Genomic DNA, 22,002 nt, shown 5'->3' on the forward strand with positions numbered 1-22,002 from the left:
TGTTGTACTCTTTTTCTCTCTCCTTCTTTCTCTCCTGCTGTTGGCTCAGACCTCAAAGACATTCAGAACAATAAGCATAGATACTTGATAGCCTCAGAGAACCAACGCCCTGGCCATTTCTCCACAGCCCCTATTGGTTCCCTGACAGCCTCTCCATCCTCTGGCTCACTGTGCAGCCAGGTGGGCCTTCAGTCAGTCACCAGCATCCAGGAGCGCATCATGTCCACCCCTGGAGGAGAGGAGGCTATCGAAAGACTCAAGGTAAAGATTGGGCTGTGTAGACTGCAGCATCAACGTCACACAGAGATCTGCCCTCTTTGACCCTCGCTACTTTTATCTCAAAATTAAGTCTTTTTCTTTACTCAGTGGAGATGAAAACACTAGGTAACTAGAAGTTATTTCTTTTTAGCCATTCACACATGCCCTCAGTAGAGTTGAAAGCTGGCTGCATGTTGTGTAATATAAGCATAATTTAATCGTTAATCAAATATATATAAATGATTGAGACATTGTTTGATTAAACTTAATAAAATAATTGAAAAGGAAACTAGTTTTACAAAACTATGAAAAAAACGTCTTTGAAAAGATTGGTTAACCTTCGGGGGAAAATAAGATCATGCAAAATGTAATATTCAGTAATTAGAAATTAATTTAAGGTCAAGATGGCTGTTGTTTAATTTTAGCCCACACATAGCCTTCAAACCAAACACATTCAGCTCAACAGACCTCGTGTGGCCTCTGAGTTTCTATCTCTCACGCTCGCAGTAGTCCTCTCACTCTGTTGATAAGGGAGCACATAGGATGGCAACAACCGACTGTGAGGAGCTGCAGTTTCCATGGTAACCATGGTGCCCAGTCTCTCTGTCATCCAGTGACGTCAAGTGCCAACGCAGATACAGAGTCAACTGGACTAAAATAGATTGTGTCTTATTGGCGCAGAGTTTTGATAGTGAGGCACATAATATTCACATTATGAGTTCATAAAAGGGTTTGCAGCTATTTTAGTGATCCAGAAACAAAGATTACAGTGAAGGCTACCTTTACCTTAATTGTTCTAATAGCCAACATCACCATTTATTTTGATGTCAAACTAAGATGACTTTTTGCTGCATTATTAAACCTTTACAGTAACAAATGTCAGATGGAAAATATAAATATCTGGAAGAACAGATATATGCACCTCACTGGCTTTAGAAGATGAAGGACAGGTGAAGTGGCTGTACTCAGTGATTACTAGTGCTTTAAGCAACATGACAGAGGGGAAACTCCTAAGTTAGTGTATAATTGCCAATGATATACAGCATTATATTACCCTGCTCCTCTTGGGAATGTTGATAACTGTAGCTTTCTCAACAAAATAACCATTACCTAGCAACAAAATCCATTATCTTTATCACAGTTATTAATCTTACATAGCCACAAATAGATACATTACCTCATCACTGTGTGCTGTGTTTTAAAAGTAGTATTAAAAATATGATGCATCTTTCTTTCACTATTTCTAAAACAAATGCACACGCTAGCTAGATCAAGTGTTTATCAAATTTATCGACCTAATTGCTAGTTCTTATTATTGCTTAGCCCACTTAGCTAACGCTTCAAACGCATTTGTGCTGCTGGTGCATCAGTTATTGTGATATTTTGATCCTTGAAAACCTGGAAAACTTGTGGGTAACACAAGGCATAGGTGCTCATAACACTTTTGTCCACAGGGGCTGCCAGAATCAACAAAAATAATGTTTCTTCTAGCTGCTTTAATGAAAAAAAGGATATGAACTTGGCAAGAAGGCACATTTGTTACTACAATTTAAATCTCATGTATCCAGTTTGTTGTTAATGAGCTAAACACTGTTACCACTGCACTACTAATACTTAAGTTTACACTACACTGATTGTGTTTTCCTCTCACACTTGGTGTTTAGGAATCAGAAAAGATCATTGCAGAGCTCAATGAAACCTGGGAAGAGAAACTGCGAAAGACAGAGGCAATCCGCATGGAGAGGTCAGTATTGTCTCTTTCCCATCTCTGTATGTGTGTCCTACGTGTGCCTCCACCCCTTCCCTCAGTTCTGCTGTGTCCTGTCAGTGCGAGACAACCCCCTGTAGCTTCATCTCTGTTTTTTCTCCCCACTGTGCTGTCTGTCTAACTTTCTTCACCTATCTGTCTTATTTCAACTGCACTCATTCTGTCTTTTTCATCTTCTCTCCTCTGTCGTCACACTCTGCTGCACAAACACCTCTCAAACACCCTTTCTCCCCCTTTACCCACTCATCTGTGGCTGCAGTCATCAACCGTGACACTGTCTGTCCATTGAGTCTCACTGGTGCCAATCTCTGCCTGTTGTCATAGCACAGATCACTTTCTGTAATGTTGTACACCATCACTTCCTATCCTCTGTCTCTTCTTAACACAAAGGCTCTTTGCTGAGAATAAATATGCAGAGTTTAAGTATGTATCACTTTGGAATATGCTGTGTTACTTTTTATATGTTAAATTTTTTTCGTTCACTACAGGGAGGCCTTGCTTGCAGAGATGGGTGTGGCAATCCGGGAAGATGGAGGCACTTTGGGGGTCTTCTCTCCTAAAAAGGTAAAACAGACATGAGACACAAGCACAGACTGTGATTGCAGGGGAGTGTGTCAAATTTCCCATGGGTGGTGAAGCACACCCTTCCACCATCACATCCTCACTTCTGTTTCCCATGTTATCTTTTTCCATGAGAACCGTTTTCGCTCATCTGTTCACTTTATCATTCTGTCCTTCTTTCCACTCTTTGTTATGTGCTTCCTTCACATACTCAGCTTAGCCATGAAATACGATTTGACGAGCAGTTTGATTGTTTTCCCACCACAAAGGTTTGTTTAACTGAAGTAGCAGCCGTTTCCTGCACTAGATGTGGCCCCGTAACTGAGTTTAGTCAAGTCTTTAATAGTGATTTAATATCGTCAATGTGCTTTTTTCTGCATTTTATGTACTACTGGTCAAATATTTTACATTTAACTACTGTGTAGGGCGTATAGGACAGTTAATTTTTCCGCTCCATGTCTGATTGATAGTCTAATATACGTGATCATCTTTAAAAGGATGAGATCCTACTAAGATTCCACAGTGATTTTGAATTTAAGCTTCTTTGAAGTTAAAGTTATGTTTGAATGTAATACTTGGCTCTGAGTAGATTATTCAAACATTTCCTTTAGCTGCTTAGAGCTATTAGCGCTGTCATGAGGCTTATTAAATAACATGCAATAGTACATTTCCTTCAGTCATCGTACCTCTCCAGCATCTTCCAGTAGAGGAAGTGCCGTGTAGCAGCAGCAACATGAAGACCAGTAGATGTGCTAGTTTGATTGTGACATAGAGAGAGCTTTTTTATCTTTTAATCTGACTGTTCAGCGCCAGCTGTCACTGGATCAGTGGTGGTTTCAGATTCCCCTCTTTGAAATTAATCCTTCTTTAGGCATGTTTTGACTCCCCTCCTCTGCTGCTAATTCATGCATTTTATTTTTTTTCCTTTTGTCACATTCATTTGTCTTCCATTCATGTTTTCTCTCTTTTCCACTCACTGCCACTTCATGCCTTTCGTTGAGAAGCCTTGTGATCTTTATACAGACTTTAATGGGGTGTTTTCCCCAAAAAAGGTTGGTGGTTTGGCAGAGTAGCTCCTAGCATTGTTTGTAGCTTTGCTGTGGTGTATTAGACTCTAGAGGTGTCAGCATTGTGTCAGTGTAACCATTTCTGTCCATGTACATGCACTGTATACTGTATCACTCACAGGTCATCAGCAGTGTTTGATTTTAGACCCGGAGCTATATATCGGTTATCCGATAGTATCAGCCGAAATTGGTCAATCACAGATCGGTATCGCTGTATGGGCCGATATGATAAAATATATATCTTTTTTTATTTTTTTTATTTTAGAGATTATAATACTGAAAAAGATGCTTGGGATAATTTCTAATTATGGAATTCCCAATAAGTTTAATGTTTCAGTAAACTGATGTCATTTTAGACAATAAAGTTTATTGTTAACTGTACAATATCCTGCCTGAGCCAAATTTGAGGTATCATTTAAAAAAAATTGTATTTCAGCCAATATATTGATATTAAATAGTTTAACTTGTTAATATTCGTTGAGGCATCAGCCAGGAAAATACAGTATTTGTTGGGCTCTATTTGATAGGAAACTTTGTCCAAATTTTTAAACCCTAGGAATGTTTTCGTTATGAACGCTCCTTCTCTTATGTTTTATCTGTAGACACCACACCTGGTTAACCTGAATGAGGATCCTCTCATGTCAGAGTGTCTGCTCTACTACATCAAAGACGGAATTACAAGGTAACCAAAACCTGAATGATGACACTGAAATGCTGCAGTGGATGTGGAAAAGTTTCTTGCAGGCAGGGTCTCTGAGAAACTACTCTGTATTTCATTTTCTTCTCTTTTGATGTGAAGCAAGAGGAACTTTCAGAGTCAGAGGAAACTGGCTTTAAAATCTGCCACTGATGACACAAAGTTTCTCTGTCTAAAGTTACTGTCCTCCCCTCTTTGTCCTTCTGGCCCCCTCGGTGGACTACAGTATTCTTGCTGAGTATTTTGTTACAATCATGCCCCAGGGGGACAATAATTGATGTTGAAATCCCAGATGAAAGAAAATATAGTGCTTTGGAAGTGCTACCTTAAAAAAGTAATGGTCTAAAGGTTCTGTTTAACTTCTGTCGCTGACTTTTTGTCAAAATGGCTGCCCATACAAAGACAGGTCAGTGTTCATTCTCTCAAAATGGCCTCTGTGATTGTTCCAGGGTGGGTCAGGCTGACGCTGAAAGACGACAGGACATTGTTTTAAGTGGCGCTCATATCAGGGAAGAGCACTGCATCTTCCGCAGCGAGAGGAATGCCAATGGAGATGGTGAGGCAACATTATGAGTTAGTTTGCTTGTGTTTGCTTTGGCATATGGAATGATGTACGCTGAATATATGGATGCATTTTAATTAGGCAGTTGATGGAGAAGAAAGGATATTTTTTCCTGGTCTAATTTAAAGACTGATACTTATAGCTCGTCGATATCAGCAAAAAAATGTAGGCATAATTAGTGCATAAATGTAGACTCAGATTTGATCTTCTCTTGCTAATGGAAACATTATGCCTTAAATGTCATTAATCACTATCTACACTGAACGAGATATTTGTCCTTTACCATTAAAAAATGATGACTAGCTTTTCAGAATGAGACACTGATGATTTGTTGGTCTGTTTTTTTGTGAAGTTATTGTACTGTTGGTGCCTTGCGAGGCATCAGAAACCTACGTCAACGGCAAGCGTGTGGAGGATGCAATCCAGCTTCGTTCAGGTACATATCTCATTTTTGTAAATAATCAGTAAATGTGATGTTCTTCTTATCTCTGTAGGCACAGACTCCTAATAAATAGATAATTCAATCCGTATGATGTAGTGTTCTTGGACTTCAGAAATGATAGTTACACAACATGGTTTATAACACCTCTGTGATTTTCTGCTTTAAACGAAACAAACATGGTGAAAACAAAAGTTGGAGATGTCACATTTACATTGTTCTGGATTGACCGCTGTTAATTTCATGCTCACCATGCTTACTTCTCCCACCTGTGTGCCCCGCCTTCTTTCAGGTAACCGTATCATTATGGGAAAGAACCACGTGTTCCGGTTCAACCACCCAGAACAGGCCAGAGCTGAAAGGGAGAAGACGCCTACTGCTGAAACCCCTGTGGAGCCGGTGGATTGGACCTTCGCACAGAGAGAGCTTCTGGAGAAGCAGGGCATTGACATGAAGCAGGAGATGGAGAAACGGTGCGTAATCCATCATATTTGCTCTATGTAAACTAATTTCTAATAGCCTGTAGTGGTCTGATTTGATGTATTTCACAATATATTTTACTTGTTAATGTAGGCTCACTGAGATGGAAATCTTGTACAAAAAGGAGAAGGAAGAAGCAGACCAACTTCTGGAGCAACAGCGACTGGTGAGTTCAAATAAGATGGAATTTAATCAAACCCACTTTGTTAATTTTATGGCCTCAGTCTGTTAGAAGATGTAGACAAGTTGGTAGTAAATGCAGAGTGGGTTTAATAGAAATTAAGCTATAACTTATTTGATGCTATTATTAAAGGCAGCTTCTTGAGTGATTCAGCTAGTTTGTGAGTTTTTGAGTGAAATGTACTTAAGGATATCTGTCACAAGTGGAATTTAAAGTTAAAGCATGGTTTAATGGTCAATTAAATTGGAAAGCTAGTTTTTTTTAAATCTACTAATTCTCACTCTGAGCTCTGACACTTTTGAGATGTGTGTGTTTGCGTGTGTGCGTGTGTGAGAGAGAATCACACTTTTCTTAGAGCATGTCTGTTTTTCTTGCATGGAAGTTTTTTCTGGTTTGAGACGGATGATCTTTGACTCGCCTTCCTCTTGAGTTTTAACAGATTTTTCTGTAGCTATTTGATTGAGTGAGAATTAGATTGTGAAGCTTTCCCCTATCCAAATCCCTGTTTTCACTTTTCTTGTGTCTTCTATAGTCGATCTGAATCTTGCAAAACAGCAATTTAAAGCTAAAGTTGATATTAAGATCAAAATTCAGTTAAAACCGATTAAATATTGGTCAGTATTAATATTCTTTGCCTTATTTTAATAATGCAATGCTGCTTTTGCATGGTTCATGTTAATAGCATGTTTTCTTAACTCCTTCAGTACTGGTTCTGCATTAAGTTGCAGTGTTTGCTGTTGAGCTGGTCAACTTTTGAAGTGGCTGTTGATTTGCTTGGATTAGGTTTCTACTCTAGTTTTCTTGCTCTGTTTTGTCCTGAGTTTCATCTCTTCAATGCAGTTGCTGACATGTACAATGCATTGTGATAACAAAAAAAAAAAAATCCTGCTGTAGTTTTTTGACAGATAGCGACAATGTGGTTTCTCATTGACTTCTTTGGCTACCTCTGTTTGCTAGCCTTACCTGGCGTCTGTGTAGCACACTGAGGGCACGGCTCGACAACAGAGTTATCTATGCTTACAGTCGAATCAGTGAATCACAGACCTCTTCCATACTCTGGTGGTGTTATGTGCAAAGCTACACGCATAGGGTTCAGGCTCCCAACATGTCCAATTCTAGCCATAGATCATACACAAGACCTGAATTATCTGTACCAAGTGGTTGTGATCTGTAATGTACTTTGTCTACAAAAAAATGAGAAACTGCATTTTTTTTTTTCCAACTAACATCTTTCTTGTAGTGGATTAACACTTACCCTCACTTCTGCCTCTCTCTCTCTACTGGCTTTCTGATCAACTGCAAGAACACTCTGTCTTCTAACTCACCGCTAATACTAAAGCCACTCAAACCTTCTGGACTAAAGGGGGGAAAGCTCCAAAAATCCATCTACATGCATGCCACTGTAGCATGTGTTGGGATCCGTCTTTGAAAAAAAAAAAATCACTAAATTTTCAATTCAGAAGAGGAATATGACAAAACAATACAGAAGTGCTCCAATCAGCAACTATCCTCTATTGATATTTCTTTTCTAATCATAATAGACATGCTTTACCTTTACTTTTAATATCAATATGCAACATTGGGAACAAGCTGATAACCTCATCTCTGAGATGTGAGAATCCTTGTTTTTATAACAAGTGAACATTTTAATATGAATTTAATTTAATCATATCAATATCAATATCTTAGTTTCACTAGAGAAGATATGAGAATGACAACTGACAAGAAAGTCAATGGAAGCCACTGTTTGTTGGATTTTCATTTGTTTGTCAGTATTTATTTTGAATATAATTCTGTGAATGTGCATAATTCTGGGAAGTGCATGTGGCCATACATCTTGTACAGTAATGATGTATGCAATATATTTTTCGCTAACATCCTTGGTAAATTTCCTAAATCTCAAAATTCTCAAAATTGTCTAAGATGAAGTATTATATTCTGATTTAAAGTCGACTTTACTCGTGGTTGAAGTTCCCATGTTGCATATTTATACCTTTTATTCATTCCTTTTTTAAAAAAGCCATCCTTTCATCCTCTCTTTGATTTCCCATTTTAATTTCTCCTTTTTTTGGGAACCATTTGGTTTGTTTCCTTTGTTGTTTTCTCAAGGATGGAGACTCTGATAGTGGGGATGACTCTGATAAGAGGTCTTGTGAAGAGAGCTGGAGACTGATCACTTCCTTGAGAGAAAAGCTGCCACCCAGCAAGCTACAAACCATAGTGAAAAAGTGTGGATTACCCAGCAGTGGCAAGCGAAGAGAGCCAGTTAAAATGTACCAGATCCCTCAGCGGCGCCGCATCACCAAGGACTCCAAGTGGGTGACCATCTCCGACCTTAAGATCCAGGCGGTCAAAGAAATCTGTTATGAAGTGGCGCTCAATGATTTCCGCCACACACGGCAGGAAATTGAGGCCCTGGCCATCGTAAAGATGAAGGAGCTTTGTGCAAGCTACAGCAAGAAGGACCCCAACGAGCGGGACTCGTGGAGGGCGGTGGCTCGGGATGTTTGGGACACTGTCGGAGTTGGCGATGAGCGCATTGAGGATGTCATTACCAATGGGACTCGACCAGGAGGGGTTGTCATGGATGACCTAAAGGTGCACATTGATAAACTTGAGGATATCTTGCATGAGGTGAAGAAACAGAATAACATGAAGGATGAGGAGATCCGTGCTCTCAGGAACAAAATGGTCAAAATGGAAAAGGTCCTTCCACTCATCACCCCAGAGAGCCAAGAAAAGCCTCCCAGCGTAGCCCCTTCCACGACCACTGCAGTAACTCCAAGCCCTCTAGAAGCAAAACCTCCTGTTCCCACAAAGCCTGATGTAGAGGATGTGGATTCACAAACAGGCCAAAGTGCAGGAGATGACTCGACCCTAAAGCGAGGTGGCCACATGCGCTGGATGCGTCAAGAGCAGTTACGCCTCAAGAACCTTCAGCAACAAGAGATCTCCAAGCAGCTCCGCAGGAATACTGGACCACACCGCTTTATACCCCCAGAAGACCGCAAGCTACGCTTCCCCTTCAAAAGTAACCCTAAGCACCGCAACTCGTGGAGCCCTGGTACTCATATCATAATTACAGATGAGCAGGTCATTGAGTTAAAGGTGCCTAAAGAAGCTGTAGAAGAAGAAGAGGGAGAGAGCCAGGCTGAAGAGGGAGGACAGCTTAGAGAACAGATGGCTGCTTCAGTTATCCAAGTCACTCCCCCATTGCCAAGCCCATCAGTCCAGCACAGGAGCAAAGACTTGGAGCAAGGTTTAAGCCAGGGTCACAGACATAACTATAGGAACAACCAACATCAGCCGCCCCATGAACGAGGTCGCAGCAACTCTTTTAATCACCGCCAGCGGCCGTCTGGCTCCATGGAGTCACTGCAGCAGTCTGAAAGCAACAGGAGGCACACACAGTCTTTCTACCAGCCCCGCCCCCATCAGAACCAGCCAACACATCCCCAGCCACACCACCAACAACAGGCCTGCCACTATAATAACAGCATGATGTATACGGATGGCAGATTCAATGGCTACCAGCAGTACCATCACACTGACCATGCTAACTATCCAATCAACTTTCAGGCCCCTCCACGAATGCGCAGGCAAATGTCTGCTCCCAATCTAAAAGCCAGCAGAGAGACGACAGTCTAAGAGGGACTCGTGGAACGAGGAACTAGTTTGATATACTTTTAGTAGGCAAACACATTACAGATCACAACAGCTCAGAGTCATCAGCTAAAACTGACTGAGACTATTGCACTTGATCAGTGTATCATTGGTTGACCCAAAAGTATTGTATGTATTTTAGAAAAGACATTTTATCATCATCATCATTATAATATATGCCGTTTTATCAGTTTTTGCTGCATCGTGTGCACTGTCATCACTAGCATTGGGAGAGCTGTCATAAGGAATTCAAGCCAACAGATGATAAAGGGACTGTTTTTCTTTTTCTCAGAAGAGACATGCCATGCCTACTCTGTTCATTTTTCAGCATGTGTGACAATTCATCAATCATGCTTTGATTTGCCAAAATTATCTTCATGGTTGAATTTGAGTTTACATCTTTGCCATTTTAGTATTGATTGAATGTTTTTAGCCACTACAGTGTGACCACATTGAAGTCATTTTCATTAGGACTTTTGTTGTTGTTGTAGCCCAAATTAGGAAGCTGAAAAAAAACCCTATATTTATTTCTTCTAATGTACCATGTGACTGAATGTTAGGATGGAAGAATCAGTTTTGTTCTTTGCAATTTTACACTTTATGTTGTACCTCATAAATCATTATTGGCCTAGATCTGGAATCAAAAGACCAGTATGATCGATTATGGAAAATGCGCGATGCACTAGTCGATTGTGTGACTGCCTTTTAAATAGACTGAAATAGTGCTCGAAGAAAGTGGTATTCAAAAAGTGCCTTTTTATGCACTAACAACATTTATCCTGCTGTGCATTTAAACATTTTTCTTCTTCCTTTTTAATTCAGTGCTCATGCACAACGGGTCAGCTAACATTTGCAAAGGAAGCTTCACAACTTACCTAACCAAACTAACCTTTTGGTGATAACATACCGAGTTATTCAAATTCTTAGTAAGCCACTTTAGCGCTTAATCCCAAACTTTTAACATTTTTTAAAATTAATTTCAAATATGTAACTGCCACTTACTTGTATTACAGTGTTTTGCACTTCTATAAGTCACATATGCTGTATGATTAATTAGTGAATACATCAAATAGTTAGGAAAGTTAGTTTTAAAGGGGCAATATGTAAGAACTTTAAAATTAACTTAAATTATCAACAGATTGTGAATGGATAGCAGTTTTGATGTCATCATTTTTTCAAATTGTTGTGTTGCAGAGATATCTACTGAAGTTAGCATGCTAACCAGCTAACCTGAGCCCATTTTGGTCCAATGCTCCTATGCTAGCGGTGTAAAAACTAACACTCCCCTTGTCCTGAACCTCCCAATCAGAACTGCTAGCTGCATGGCTAACTGAGCTAACTTGCTAAGGCAGCTACTGTTAGCAGCAGTTAGCGGTTACTCTGGTGATATGCTACCCCCTATTTGTTTTGAGTATAAATTTGACAGGTGGCCAATTCTTACATATTGCCCCTATATTAATGATAAACAACAAGTTACCCTACACTTAAAAATGTATTTCTAAAACATCTCTTACAAACTAGCCACATTTTATATAGTGGTATATTCCTCTCCAGGATAATTGAATTAATGATTATCTCTGAATCCTGGAGTTTACTTAACCCTATCATATGTAAAATCACAATGCTGAAATGTTTGGAGATATACCTACACAACCGGTCCAGGATGTTCAAAATACAACCACACATCACGTACTGAGCTCTGTCTCAGTCTTAAAATTACATTTTGGGTTTGTGGTTCACTAAGTAAGCACAGAGTTCAGCGTGTTTCTGCTGAATGTCCAACAGAGTGTTGTCATGGTTCCCAAAGACTCGCCTTAAAAAATGTTGGAGGGAGGACAAAGACTTGAAGTGTTTGCATAATGTTATTCTGGGTAAGTATCCATGTCAAATGAGATTCTGAGGACTGCCTCGTTTTAGCTGCATCAAACGCCACAAATTCACACAACCTGGATAGATTTATCAGAGGGATGGTCTATGAAAGTAGTTGTTCATGTCTGTTTGTTTTTTTGTTTTTCTTTTGCCTCTGTGCTTTAGCTGATGCTTATTTGAATTAGCAGCAAGTCTGCCTGTCAATCTGTGTTTTCCTTGCTGCATTCATAGCTGTAATATATCCCATTAGTTATTACATTTCAATACCAGATGGCTTTCAAATTATCTTAGAGGAACAGTGACACTCGGCATGGGAGAGACCTTTGAGGACTATCAGAAACTGAATGATGAAATTATTTTCTGTGTTTTATACCATATATCTTCTGCCTTACTATGCTGTAACAAAAAAACCAAATGATATAATGACAGATGCAAGTCTAGTCTCGCCACCCTACACCTCATGTCTTTGACTATCTTTGCATGCAATACCTTACATTTCTTCATGCCTAATAAGTGCTCCATTAACAAATGTTATTTAACATATGCACTGGTGGTGCTGATGGCGACCGTGTAAGCTGGAAAGAATCCATCATCAAATGGACAGTGTACAGCGTACTGTTCTTTTGAAATATTCATATATGCCAGTGTTGGGTCTCAATTCAAAGTGTCCGTTGAGTGTTGTACGTCTGCTTTTTGAATCTGCAATATCAAGTGCCTCATTGTGGCTGTGTACCAAGTTGTGTTGCTCCTTAATCAAGCACTTTGTGCAAACATACAGTAAATATGTGAACAATTTTTTTCCTAGGTTAAAAAAAGAAAGAAGCATATACTGAATCCCTGTGTTGCTGGAGGTTTATTTTCAAAGTATGACTGAAATAAAATGACATGCTCTAAGTGCAGTTATTGTTATATATGGGTGGTATTTGTTTTGTCCACTGCCAATAAACCAGTTCAGGGACAGATCCCTACATGCCCACACTTCACAGGAATGAGCACATGAGATGCTGTACAGTACCCCAGATCAGGTTTAAGGTAATGTAAGCAGTGTTGTAGAAGGTACTGTACCCAAAAGTCAAACTTTAGTAGGTACTGTACCCAAAAGTCAAACTTTAGTAAAAGTAAAGATAACTTGTTAAGATATTTCTGCAGTAATGTAAAAGTGAAAGTCACTCATATCAATAGTACTTTAGTAAGTTTTAAATATATTCAATACCAGATAATTTCAGTAACCTATACTTAAATTATACATATTTACATGTATGTATATACTGTGTACTGATGGATCATTCCTCATTGTGCTGCTGCCAAGTATCCGTCCACACAGAAGACCTTGTGCTGCTAGTTCACTGAATTCAATTTAAGTCATGCGAAAAAGTTGCAGCACTGAGGTCTGTGTACAGTAGTTTCTGAGCCTCAGTGATTACATTTTTTACTTACTGGGGCGGAATTTTGTTGCTAAGCAATAACAGTGTGCTCACTTGGCTGGCAGTTGTTGTCTGTCAACAACTAATTGAGTTTCTGCCTGGCCGGTTATCAGATCAGATCTTTTTTTTTCTATAATTATCGAATATGTTGTTTTAAATTTGATTGGCGATTTAAATGAATTAATTTAAAAATGGTTTTCTTTGGCTCTGAAGCAGGATGCAGACTGCAAAGAAACTGAAGTTACCAATGAAATGTAAAGGACTAAAAAGTACTAGATTTGCCTCCAAAATTTAGTTGAGTGGAAGTATAGCAGAAAATGGAAATGCTCAAAAACCTCAAGTACCTTAAAATTGTACTCAGTTACAGTACTTGAATAAATGTACATGGTTACATTCCATCACTGAATGTAAGCTCTTAAAAAGATGCAGCTTTAATTAAAGGGATGAACATTATTATTCAAATTAACCATAGAAGTCTAACTCTAGATGTTACATTTGTTATACTCTAATCATGCAACACTACATATATTTGCAATATGGGATGGATTTGTTGGCATTTACCTTCTTCATTAACATTACTGTAGCCATTAAACTTGCCCTCAAATTTATTTTGAGTTTAAATATTTTGAAACTGCTCCAAATACTATTCACATTGTTCATTACGCATTGTGTTTCAATAGACGCTCCATGCAGATCACTACATTCAGTAAATCCTCCTTATTTTAAAAGGTTGTCTGGCTGGAGAGAATTCAGTTTTTAGCTTGTTGGTAGGAATGCAGCATGGAGGAGGTTAATGACAAATGAAAAGGCTGCATTGTCTTCCCAGAAGACACTGAACAAACAGGATGAGGTCATCGGGACCACAGCCCTGTCCTACTCTGATGGTGATGATGGCGCCCCTCATTGGATTACAGATGACTCAGCTTCTACCAGCACCTCTCATCTTCCACTCTGCCATTTCTCTCAGAATATACAATGTTTCATTAAGTTTCATTAAGTTTCATTTCAGATCACTGTGTACTAATGTCAAAAAAAAAGTCACTTCAGAAGTTTAAAGTTTTTCATCCATTGCATCGGCTTAAAAATTGAAACAAATTAATATTTTTTCTCTGTAGTTTTTGATTATGTCCTATATTTTCATTTTTTGAGCAGACGTGATTATTGATCACTAATATTTTATTTTCACGGATTCCAGTAATCATACAATCCCAATCCTAAAAACGCTAGCACACTGTTTAAAACATGAATAAAACTGACTTTTGTGGGATCCGTGTTTTTTTTTGTTTTTTTTACTGCTAGTGTTTTACTTACATTAAATATAATGTATAAATACACACCAACATGTTGCGTTTTGATACAGACATTGTTAATATTAGGGGAAATCAGTGCAAAATTCTTGTGTAAATCTCATTACACAATTTTGACTTTCATGTCACATTATTTTCATATCCAGTTGTGAGTATCAGTGCATCATTTGGCCCAGTCAACTCTTCAGTACTTGTCTTGAATGGAGAAATAAACCTCTCTGTTGTAGTGGGATTTCAAAGTGGAGAAAGTGTAGTAATCCCAACATGACCCTGTGTATGTAGTGTTGATATAGTACCGAAAGCTGGCTAAGCTCATCTTTTGTACCAGCTGATGGACAGTTGTCCATGTTCTGTCTCTTCCCTGTGTGTCGGTGTCCAGGTGTACGAGAGCAAATTACAGGAACTTCAGAAACAGGTGGAGACTATTTCTCTGGTAGCTGAGACGCCTGATGAAGAAGAGTTGGAGGAGGAGGAGGAAGAGGAAGGTGTGTACTATAAAAATCGTCAGTCCTGCAGATATTACTGTATCTCCTGTGTTTAAGCCAAAAATATATATATATAAATATGCACTGTGTTTTCTTCTACGTTTTCTGTCCAGAGCCCAAACTACTGGGATGTGCGTATTTCCTATTCTATAATAAGAACGTAACATCAACTTCATTCAGATTAATTGAAATGTTTAATATCGCCATACTAATTACTCATTCAGGGTCAAAATACTCCATACGTCATATGTCCTCTAATTCTTTGAAAATAAAACACACTACTTATAATAAAGACCATTTAACTTGAAGTGTTATGGACCATATTTACAGTTTTACATGTTTTAGCCCGTCAACGTCAAATTGCCTATAAATTACTAGCAGCTATTTCTCTTCTTTCCAAATAGCGGCTCTCAGATCTCACTTGAGATTTATAAACCAACACAGTAACACAGTTCCTAATTTATTCCTTTGTGTACAAACATATTTGATTTAAGCAAATGTTTGACAGCATCACAATGATTAACCTAAACTTATTATAAGGGTTTCTGCAAAGTCTTTATAGTTTAGAAAATTCCTTATTTTAACTGTTATGATTTCAAGATTAGGAATATGCTCAGATTTCTCTGTAATCCTCTGAAACCAAAAGATCTCTTAGTATTTGAAATAAAATGACTTTGTCATCGTATTTGTTTGTCTCCTGCCATCGAGTTAATCAAGAATGAAATAATCATCAGTATTACCAGTATGAACAGCTGATAAAATTAACAGTGACATTTATAGTAACACTTAAGATATGATTGTAAAGGCTTCAAAAGGCTTAACATTCTCTATACTACTCTTCAAAAGCTACTTGCATTATGCATTCAGAGTCATATCATCCATCTGGGTAACATAATGTTCAGTCGAAATATAACTACTCAGTGCAATAAAGCTGTTAATGTTGAGAGCATACAAGAAACAAGACATTCTTCACATTTGTTCTCTGTTTGTCTTCTGGATCCTAAAGCAGCAATTACATTTTCCACATCTGATTGTAAATTGTAATGTCGGGGATCCCTGAACACATGTCAGCCTGAAGGTTTTTCTTCACAGTCACTGCTTGCGATAAATAAAATACACTAGATTTGAGGTTGGGCTAAAAAAAGTAAAACTGGTATGGTCCTTTTTGGTTTTATGTGCCTTCACATTGTGTGAGTGTGTATATGTCTGTTAACATCATCTCTGTGTCCCGTCTCCCTGCAGTGCCATGGACTCAGCACGAATTTGAGTTGGCTCAGTGGGCCTTCAGGAAGTGGAGGTACCATCAGTTCACCTCCCTCCGTGACCAGCTCTGGGGAAACGCCGTCTACCTGAAGGAGGCCAATGCCATCAGTGTCGAGCTTAAGAAGAAAGTAAGTAAAAAACATATGCTGTATATCTCAGTTTACTTGGGTTAAGCATGGGTTAAAGTCTAGTTTTCCAGTTTTGAGAGAAAAAAATCATAAACTTTACTGAGCGGACTATAAACAAAACATTTGGAGACCATCTTAAAGGAGAGATGTTTAAAGTTAGATGAAAAGTTTGAGTAAAGGACGATACAGTATTGTTGTTCCTCAAGTGTATGTAAATGTATGTATGAACCACATAGTCCTCCAATACATTCATAGAAGTGAATCACCCGTATAGCGCGTCAGATTCTGTGATGTAGGACGGTAAAGTGAGATGGCGGCGTGACGGCAAGATGATGTCATAAAAGGCACCCCACTATTGATTAAGATTTCCATTCAGCCTGTGACGCTTGTGATTCATTTAAGTGGTCACTTGACTCATGTGTTTTTAGATAATGCAGAAGGCAATCCTTCAAATCATCCAGAGCCGGGTGTTGACTCATTGACACATAGAGAAATTACATTTGTTATGAATCAAAACTGCTCTGCTGCGGTCCACCTTCCCCATCAGTGTGATTTATATTCCTGTCCAGTTCTAGGCGCTTCATGATTGATGCATGAAATGGGTCGTTGTCACAAAGATATGTTCAGATTTTATTTATCTTCAGGTTTCTGTCTGTATTTTATGTCCAATGTTGTTAATAAATTTAACATTTTGCCCTCAGAGGATGCTGGAAAGAGAGAGGCCACAAAATGGAGGCTTTGCTTGACCTTTCAACCTTGGCATATCAACCTTGATTTATTTGCAGTAAAATAGAGCCACGCTAGAGAAGATAGTGACACAACAAATCTTGAATAATGGTTCAGAGCTTGAAATCTGAATCCCTCAAGTCGGAACTGATTCTCATGCTTTTCTTGAATTTGCTTGATTTTGTAATCTCTCCTTCTATTCTTCCCTCTCCCATTTTCCAGGTCCAGTTCCAGTTTGTCTTGCTGACAGACACGCTTTACTCTCCGCTGCCGCCTGAACTCCTGTCACCAGAACCAGAGAAAGAGCGCGACGCTAGGCCTTTCCCCCGCACCGTGGTGGCCGTAGAGGTTCAGGACCTGAAGAATGGAGCCACACACTACTGGTCCCTGGATAAACTCAAGTAATTCTCTTAAACTAGACCTGGTTTTAGTAAGATTTGTTGTTAAGATCATCGTTTGCTCAATTAGGCTGTTGTCAAATAGACAAAGATACAATAATAAGATATCTACATCTATCAGCATCGCTTCCTTCCAGCTGTTAAGTGAGCCGGATATTCTCTCTCTGCTTCTCGTTAATGTTGAGTGCACTCTGTCGTCATTTGCAGGCAGAGGCTGGACCAGATGAGAGAGATGTATGACCGCGCAGGAGAAATGGCTTCCGCTAACCAGGAGGACGGGGAGGGCACACTGACAGGAAATGACCCCTTCTATGACCGCTTCCATTGGTTTAAACTTGTGGGGAGGTATGTATCACAACTACAGAAACAATACAGACAATACTGCATATGTTAGTGTAAATAATCTCTAAACATCCCATTTGAATACTGTTTGTTATGCTGGTTGTTTTGTTTGCAGCTTTTGTGATCCATTTATTTAAAATGGGTTTGTTGCACAGATTCAATCTGTGTCATTAGAGTCATGTGTATCAGTGATATCACATGTTTTCACACCTTCGTTTATCATTTACATGTGGTGTTATTTTGTTTCTCATCATAAATCTTTGTATTTTTTTTTTGTTTATGTCACTTTCATGATTCGATGTCACATTAATGATTTTATTTGGTTTATTTGATTTGATTTCATGTCACTTATCAGTATTCCCTTGTGTGTTTATGCATTTTATTTGACATCACATTTTGAATTGTATTTTTTTTTTTATCATGCATTATGTCATTTTCATTTATCCCTTGTGTCTGTTGCCATTCTCATGTCGATATTCCTCCCAGTTCATACAAAAGCTTGTTAACAACATGGTGGATTTGGATAAAGTAGAAATTTGCGGCATTTTGTATTTTATCCTCTTTCAGCCAGCATACAGTAGAAGATTTATACGTTAATCCTTTTAAAGCGGCATTTCATTTTGGTGTCAAATAGTCAGGTTTCTATAAACTGCTTTGACTCTTAGCAGCTTCATGTCATACCTGCTCTTGATGAAATGTTTCCATTCTGTTACATTAGATAGAAAGAAGTAAGCATGTACCATATTTACCAATGAATCTACAGCTACAGTTGATGGTTGATTAGTAGCAGAAGTATTTTTATTTTATATTATTTTATATTTATATCTTTTTTTATATTGGTACATGATGTTATTCATTGTCTGAAACAAAGAAAACAAAGTGAAGTGTCACATTTAAGCCACTCCCAACGAGCTGCAGTGGCCTGTTTAACTCTTCTGTCACCCCACTGTTACCTTTCCTTGGTTCTCGCCACTGTTCCAAAACAACCAACCCTCTCAGCTCCCCAATCTTCCATGGTTGCGTCAACGAGCGCCTTGCCGATCGCACGCCCTCGCCTACCTTCTCCACCACCGACTCGGAGATCACAGAGCTGGCCGACGAGCGCCAGAGCGAGATGTCCGACTTGATGGACGATGAGGCGTTTGTGGACGACACCAGCTCGGATGCCGGCACCGAGGAGGGCTCAGACATCTTCAGCGACGGCCAGGACCCGTTCTACGACCGCTCCCCCTGGTTCATCCTGGTGGGAAGGTTGGTGGTGTTCTCCATCTCCACGTCCTCCACACACGGGCTGGGACAGGAGTTTGGGGCGGATGATGGCTTGGTTTAGTGTAGTTTATTTAAAGATGAAGAGCAAAGTGAAATAAAGGGAGGGAAGCAGATTAATGTGTACAGGTGAGAAAACACGATCAGCAGTGTACAGGATATGAGACATAATTTTAAGAATTTTTATGATTATATATTTTGGTGTCTTGCAAACAGCGCCTTAAAATGTGAGCACATACGTTGAGCTTATTAATTATCAGTAAATCCCTCCCTGGTGAAAGAATAATTTCAGAATCAGATCATGTATTCATAGCAGCTCTGCGGAGATAAATTGGACTGGTTTTGGATTTAATGTGATTAGTCATACTTCTGTGCTCACAGGCCTGCTTTGTACGAGTTTCTTTTAATTTAGACTCGGTTCCCAAAAATTGAAAAGCCACCATCCTTTTCTCTCCACATCTTCCCAGCGTGATACCTCATCCCCCACCACCATCACTGCGCTGACTATTAACTCCCATCTGTGTGTGACGTACATGTATCTGCTGTGTCTAAGTCGATTAGCTGTCTGTCATTTGTTTTATTTATTTATTTTTTTTGTTTTATTTATTTCATTACATAAAAGCATTTGTTTTATAACCTTGTTTGTTTTAACACTGCTTTTTGAATGTATGGTAGTTAATATAACTCACTGGTAGTTGACAGTCACATAATCATGCTTACTTGTATAAAATTCATTGTCAAGATTAAATAATGAGCTACAGCAGCATTTGAAATCACAGCACACGTCATCATATCTGACTCATTAACAGCGTGTGCCAAAATCAGAGCAAGACGACAGATCGATGCAGGCTCTAAGCCAACCAGACTCGGCAACAGCCGTAGCTCAGCTACCTCCGTCACTATGACTTCAGAGATTGATCCCTCCCCTCCACCTTGGCCTTGAGTCTGCAAACGGAGGCAGAGAGGAGGAGGGGAGGGCCGTCAGAGAAAAGAGTGTGTCACCGTGGGTGCAGCAAAACAAATCAAGTCCTCCAAAACAAAATGTCAACGAGCGTGTGAGTGAGAGACTAACACCGTCACAACACGACACAATAAAGTCAGTCCTCTACTGCTGCAGCCCAGGCGACCTGTCATCGCCCTGTCCGTCATACAAGTTAAAATTAAAGTTAAAGCTGCTGCTGATTTCAGATCCCTGGAGCATTTATGATTTTATTTTTAAGGGTTTTTTTTTCTTTCTTCTTTGTTTTTGTTTTTTCACGTTTCTTAACATAATTGTCACTAATATATTACTGTATGTTATTGTTGTCATTAATATATGCTAAACGCTGTGCACATTATAAGATGTTTAAACCATCTGTAGATAAAAATTGTTTATTTCTCAATAAATGCATATCTAATTTGCTTTCAGAAGGTTTAATTAAATAGATAAAATGTCAGTTATATAACAGAAACACATGCATGTTTTCTGGTTCTTTCCACACTGCACCAGAATCAGCTTTTTCACATCTCTCTCCTCCTTTTTTTTTTAACTCTCAGAGCCTTCGTGTACCTGAGCAACCTGCTATACCCCGTGCCGCTGGTGCACCGTGTTGCCATAGTAACAGAGAAGGGCGAGGTGCGTGGTTTCCTGCGTGTGGGGGTTCAGGCTATAGCTGGTGAGTAATTAATGAGATTCTCTAATGAGCAACACTGTCAGGATCCCCATGCAGAGGTTTTAACTGCTAATCACTCGTTTGTGTGACTGTTTATCTTATATTTGTCAAACTTTGAGTGGAGTAATGTGGTTGTTATGTGGAGTTGAGCAGTGAATAACATACTTATTGCCACTTGTGTTTGTGCCATATGGTGTGGCATTTTATCTGTGTATTTTACTCAAACCAAATCACTAAATAAATGCAGGTGTCTGACTTGAAATTGAAGAGTCCCCCACAGAGAAATTCCCCTTTAGAATCTCTCTGTGTTCCTTTTGAGGTGCTTTGACAGTTTTAGTCAGCTGCGATGTCTGTGATCAGTGCTGATAAGAGGCTGGTTTGTCTCTTTGTAGCTGACGAGGAGGCTCCAGACTACGGGTCAGGAGTTAGACAGTCGGGAACCGCCAAGATCTCCTTTGATGATGAGTACTTCAAAAAGGTAAGCCCTGAGTCAGATTAAAGTCATTTCAAACTTGGAAACACACTTTTCTTCAGTATGTGAGTGGATTTTTTAATATTTGGGTTAAAACATGAAGTCAGCAGGGGTAGTTCTCTTTTCTTGCAGTTTCTTCTTTTCCATTTTATCCAATATTGAACAATAAAATAGACCTGCATCGACACAGGTGGAGCTATATGCTCCAGCTATATGCTAATGTCATCCTCCTTCTCTCCTTTTTATCCAATCAGAATGACTTTCCCTCCACCGTTATGACCCGCTCCGGCTTGTCCCTGGAAGAGCTGCGCATCGTAGAGGGTCAGGGTCAGAGTTCAGAGGTCATCACACCCTCAGAGGAGCTCAACAGAATCAATGACATGGGTACGGCTGCCAGGTCTTCACCTCGCCACTCGTAAATTTCGACCTCTCCTCCTAGTGGGAAACAGACCTGGCAGATGTTCCCGCTGAATGCACTTTGAATGTATAGTTATGGAAATGAGGCTGGTGCAGGTTTCCTTAGTCTGTGAAGGAATGTGTACAAAGGCTTTTTTGATGAACGAATTATTTCCTACAAATCACAAGCTTCTATAATGTTCAGGAACCAGTCTAGAGCTTACAATTCATATGCAGATTAACACAGAGCACAATCGCAGGTCACTTTGAATACATCTCAGTGCTCCTCCTAACCCTCCCCTGTGGCTTTCTGCAGACCTCAAGCTGGGTAACGTCGCAGAGACCAAGCTGAGTCTTGGTGACGACCTGGCAGGTCAGCTAGAGGTTGGCAGCATCTTTACCTTCCGTGTTACGGTGCTGCAGGCCAGTGGCATCCCGCCGGAGTACGCAGATATCTTCTGCCAGTTCAAGTGAGTCCACAGTGGAGTCTGCTGTAACTCAGCTGTACAGTTGTATGTGTCCCATGATGTGTCTTTATATCTTACTGTTAAGACGGAGTAGTGATTTTGTGAATGGATATATTATAATGGAGTATTTA

The 22,002-nt window shown here is 39.4% G+C and overlaps 1 protein-coding gene across 15 annotated transcripts in view; it reads left to right on the plus strand.

Annotated features, from left to right (window-relative positions):
* Positions 1-22,002, plus strand: part of kif1b (kinesin family member 1B) — a 60,975-nt gene that overhangs the window by 25,999 nt on the left and 12,974 nt on the right. For 4 of the 15 annotated variants that reach the window (XM_084365933.1, XM_084365940.1, XM_084365944.1 and 1 more), the window contains 18 exons: positions 50-261; positions 1,923-2,002; positions 2,515-2,590; positions 4,257-4,336; positions 4,801-4,907; positions 5,266-5,349; positions 5,645-5,825; positions 5,926-5,998; positions 14,656-14,761; positions 14,875-14,892; positions 16,004-16,152; positions 17,101-17,279; positions 17,484-17,621; positions 18,618-18,869; positions 20,421-20,539; positions 20,929-21,014; positions 21,263-21,392; positions 21,721-21,874. In XM_084365933.1, the coding sequence (XP_084222059.1) occupies positions 50-261; positions 1,923-2,002; positions 2,515-2,590; positions 4,257-4,336; positions 4,801-4,907; positions 5,266-5,349; positions 5,645-5,825; positions 5,926-5,998; positions 14,656-14,761; positions 14,875-14,892; positions 16,004-16,152; positions 17,101-17,279; positions 17,484-17,621; positions 18,618-18,869; positions 20,421-20,539; positions 20,929-21,014; positions 21,263-21,392; positions 21,721-21,874 (2,224 nt within the window). Of the gene's footprint in view, positions 1-49; positions 262-1,922; positions 2,003-2,514; positions 2,591-4,256; positions 4,337-4,800; positions 4,908-5,265; positions 5,350-5,644; positions 5,826-5,925; positions 5,999-8,122; positions 12,445-14,655; positions 14,762-14,874; positions 14,893-16,003; positions 16,153-17,100; positions 17,280-17,483; positions 17,622-18,617; positions 18,870-20,420; positions 20,540-20,928; positions 21,015-21,262; positions 21,393-21,720; positions 21,875-22,002 lie in introns of those variants that run through there. The other 11 variants (XM_084365941.1, XM_084365943.1, XM_084365945.1 and 8 more) reach the window with 6 other exon arrangements.

The sequence above is a fragment of the Pagrus pagrus genome, assembly GCF_965226575.1.
Source record: "Pagrus pagrus genome assembly, chromosome: 11".
Lineage (NCBI taxonomy): Eukaryota > Metazoa > Chordata > Actinopteri > Spariformes > Sparidae > Pagrus > Pagrus pagrus.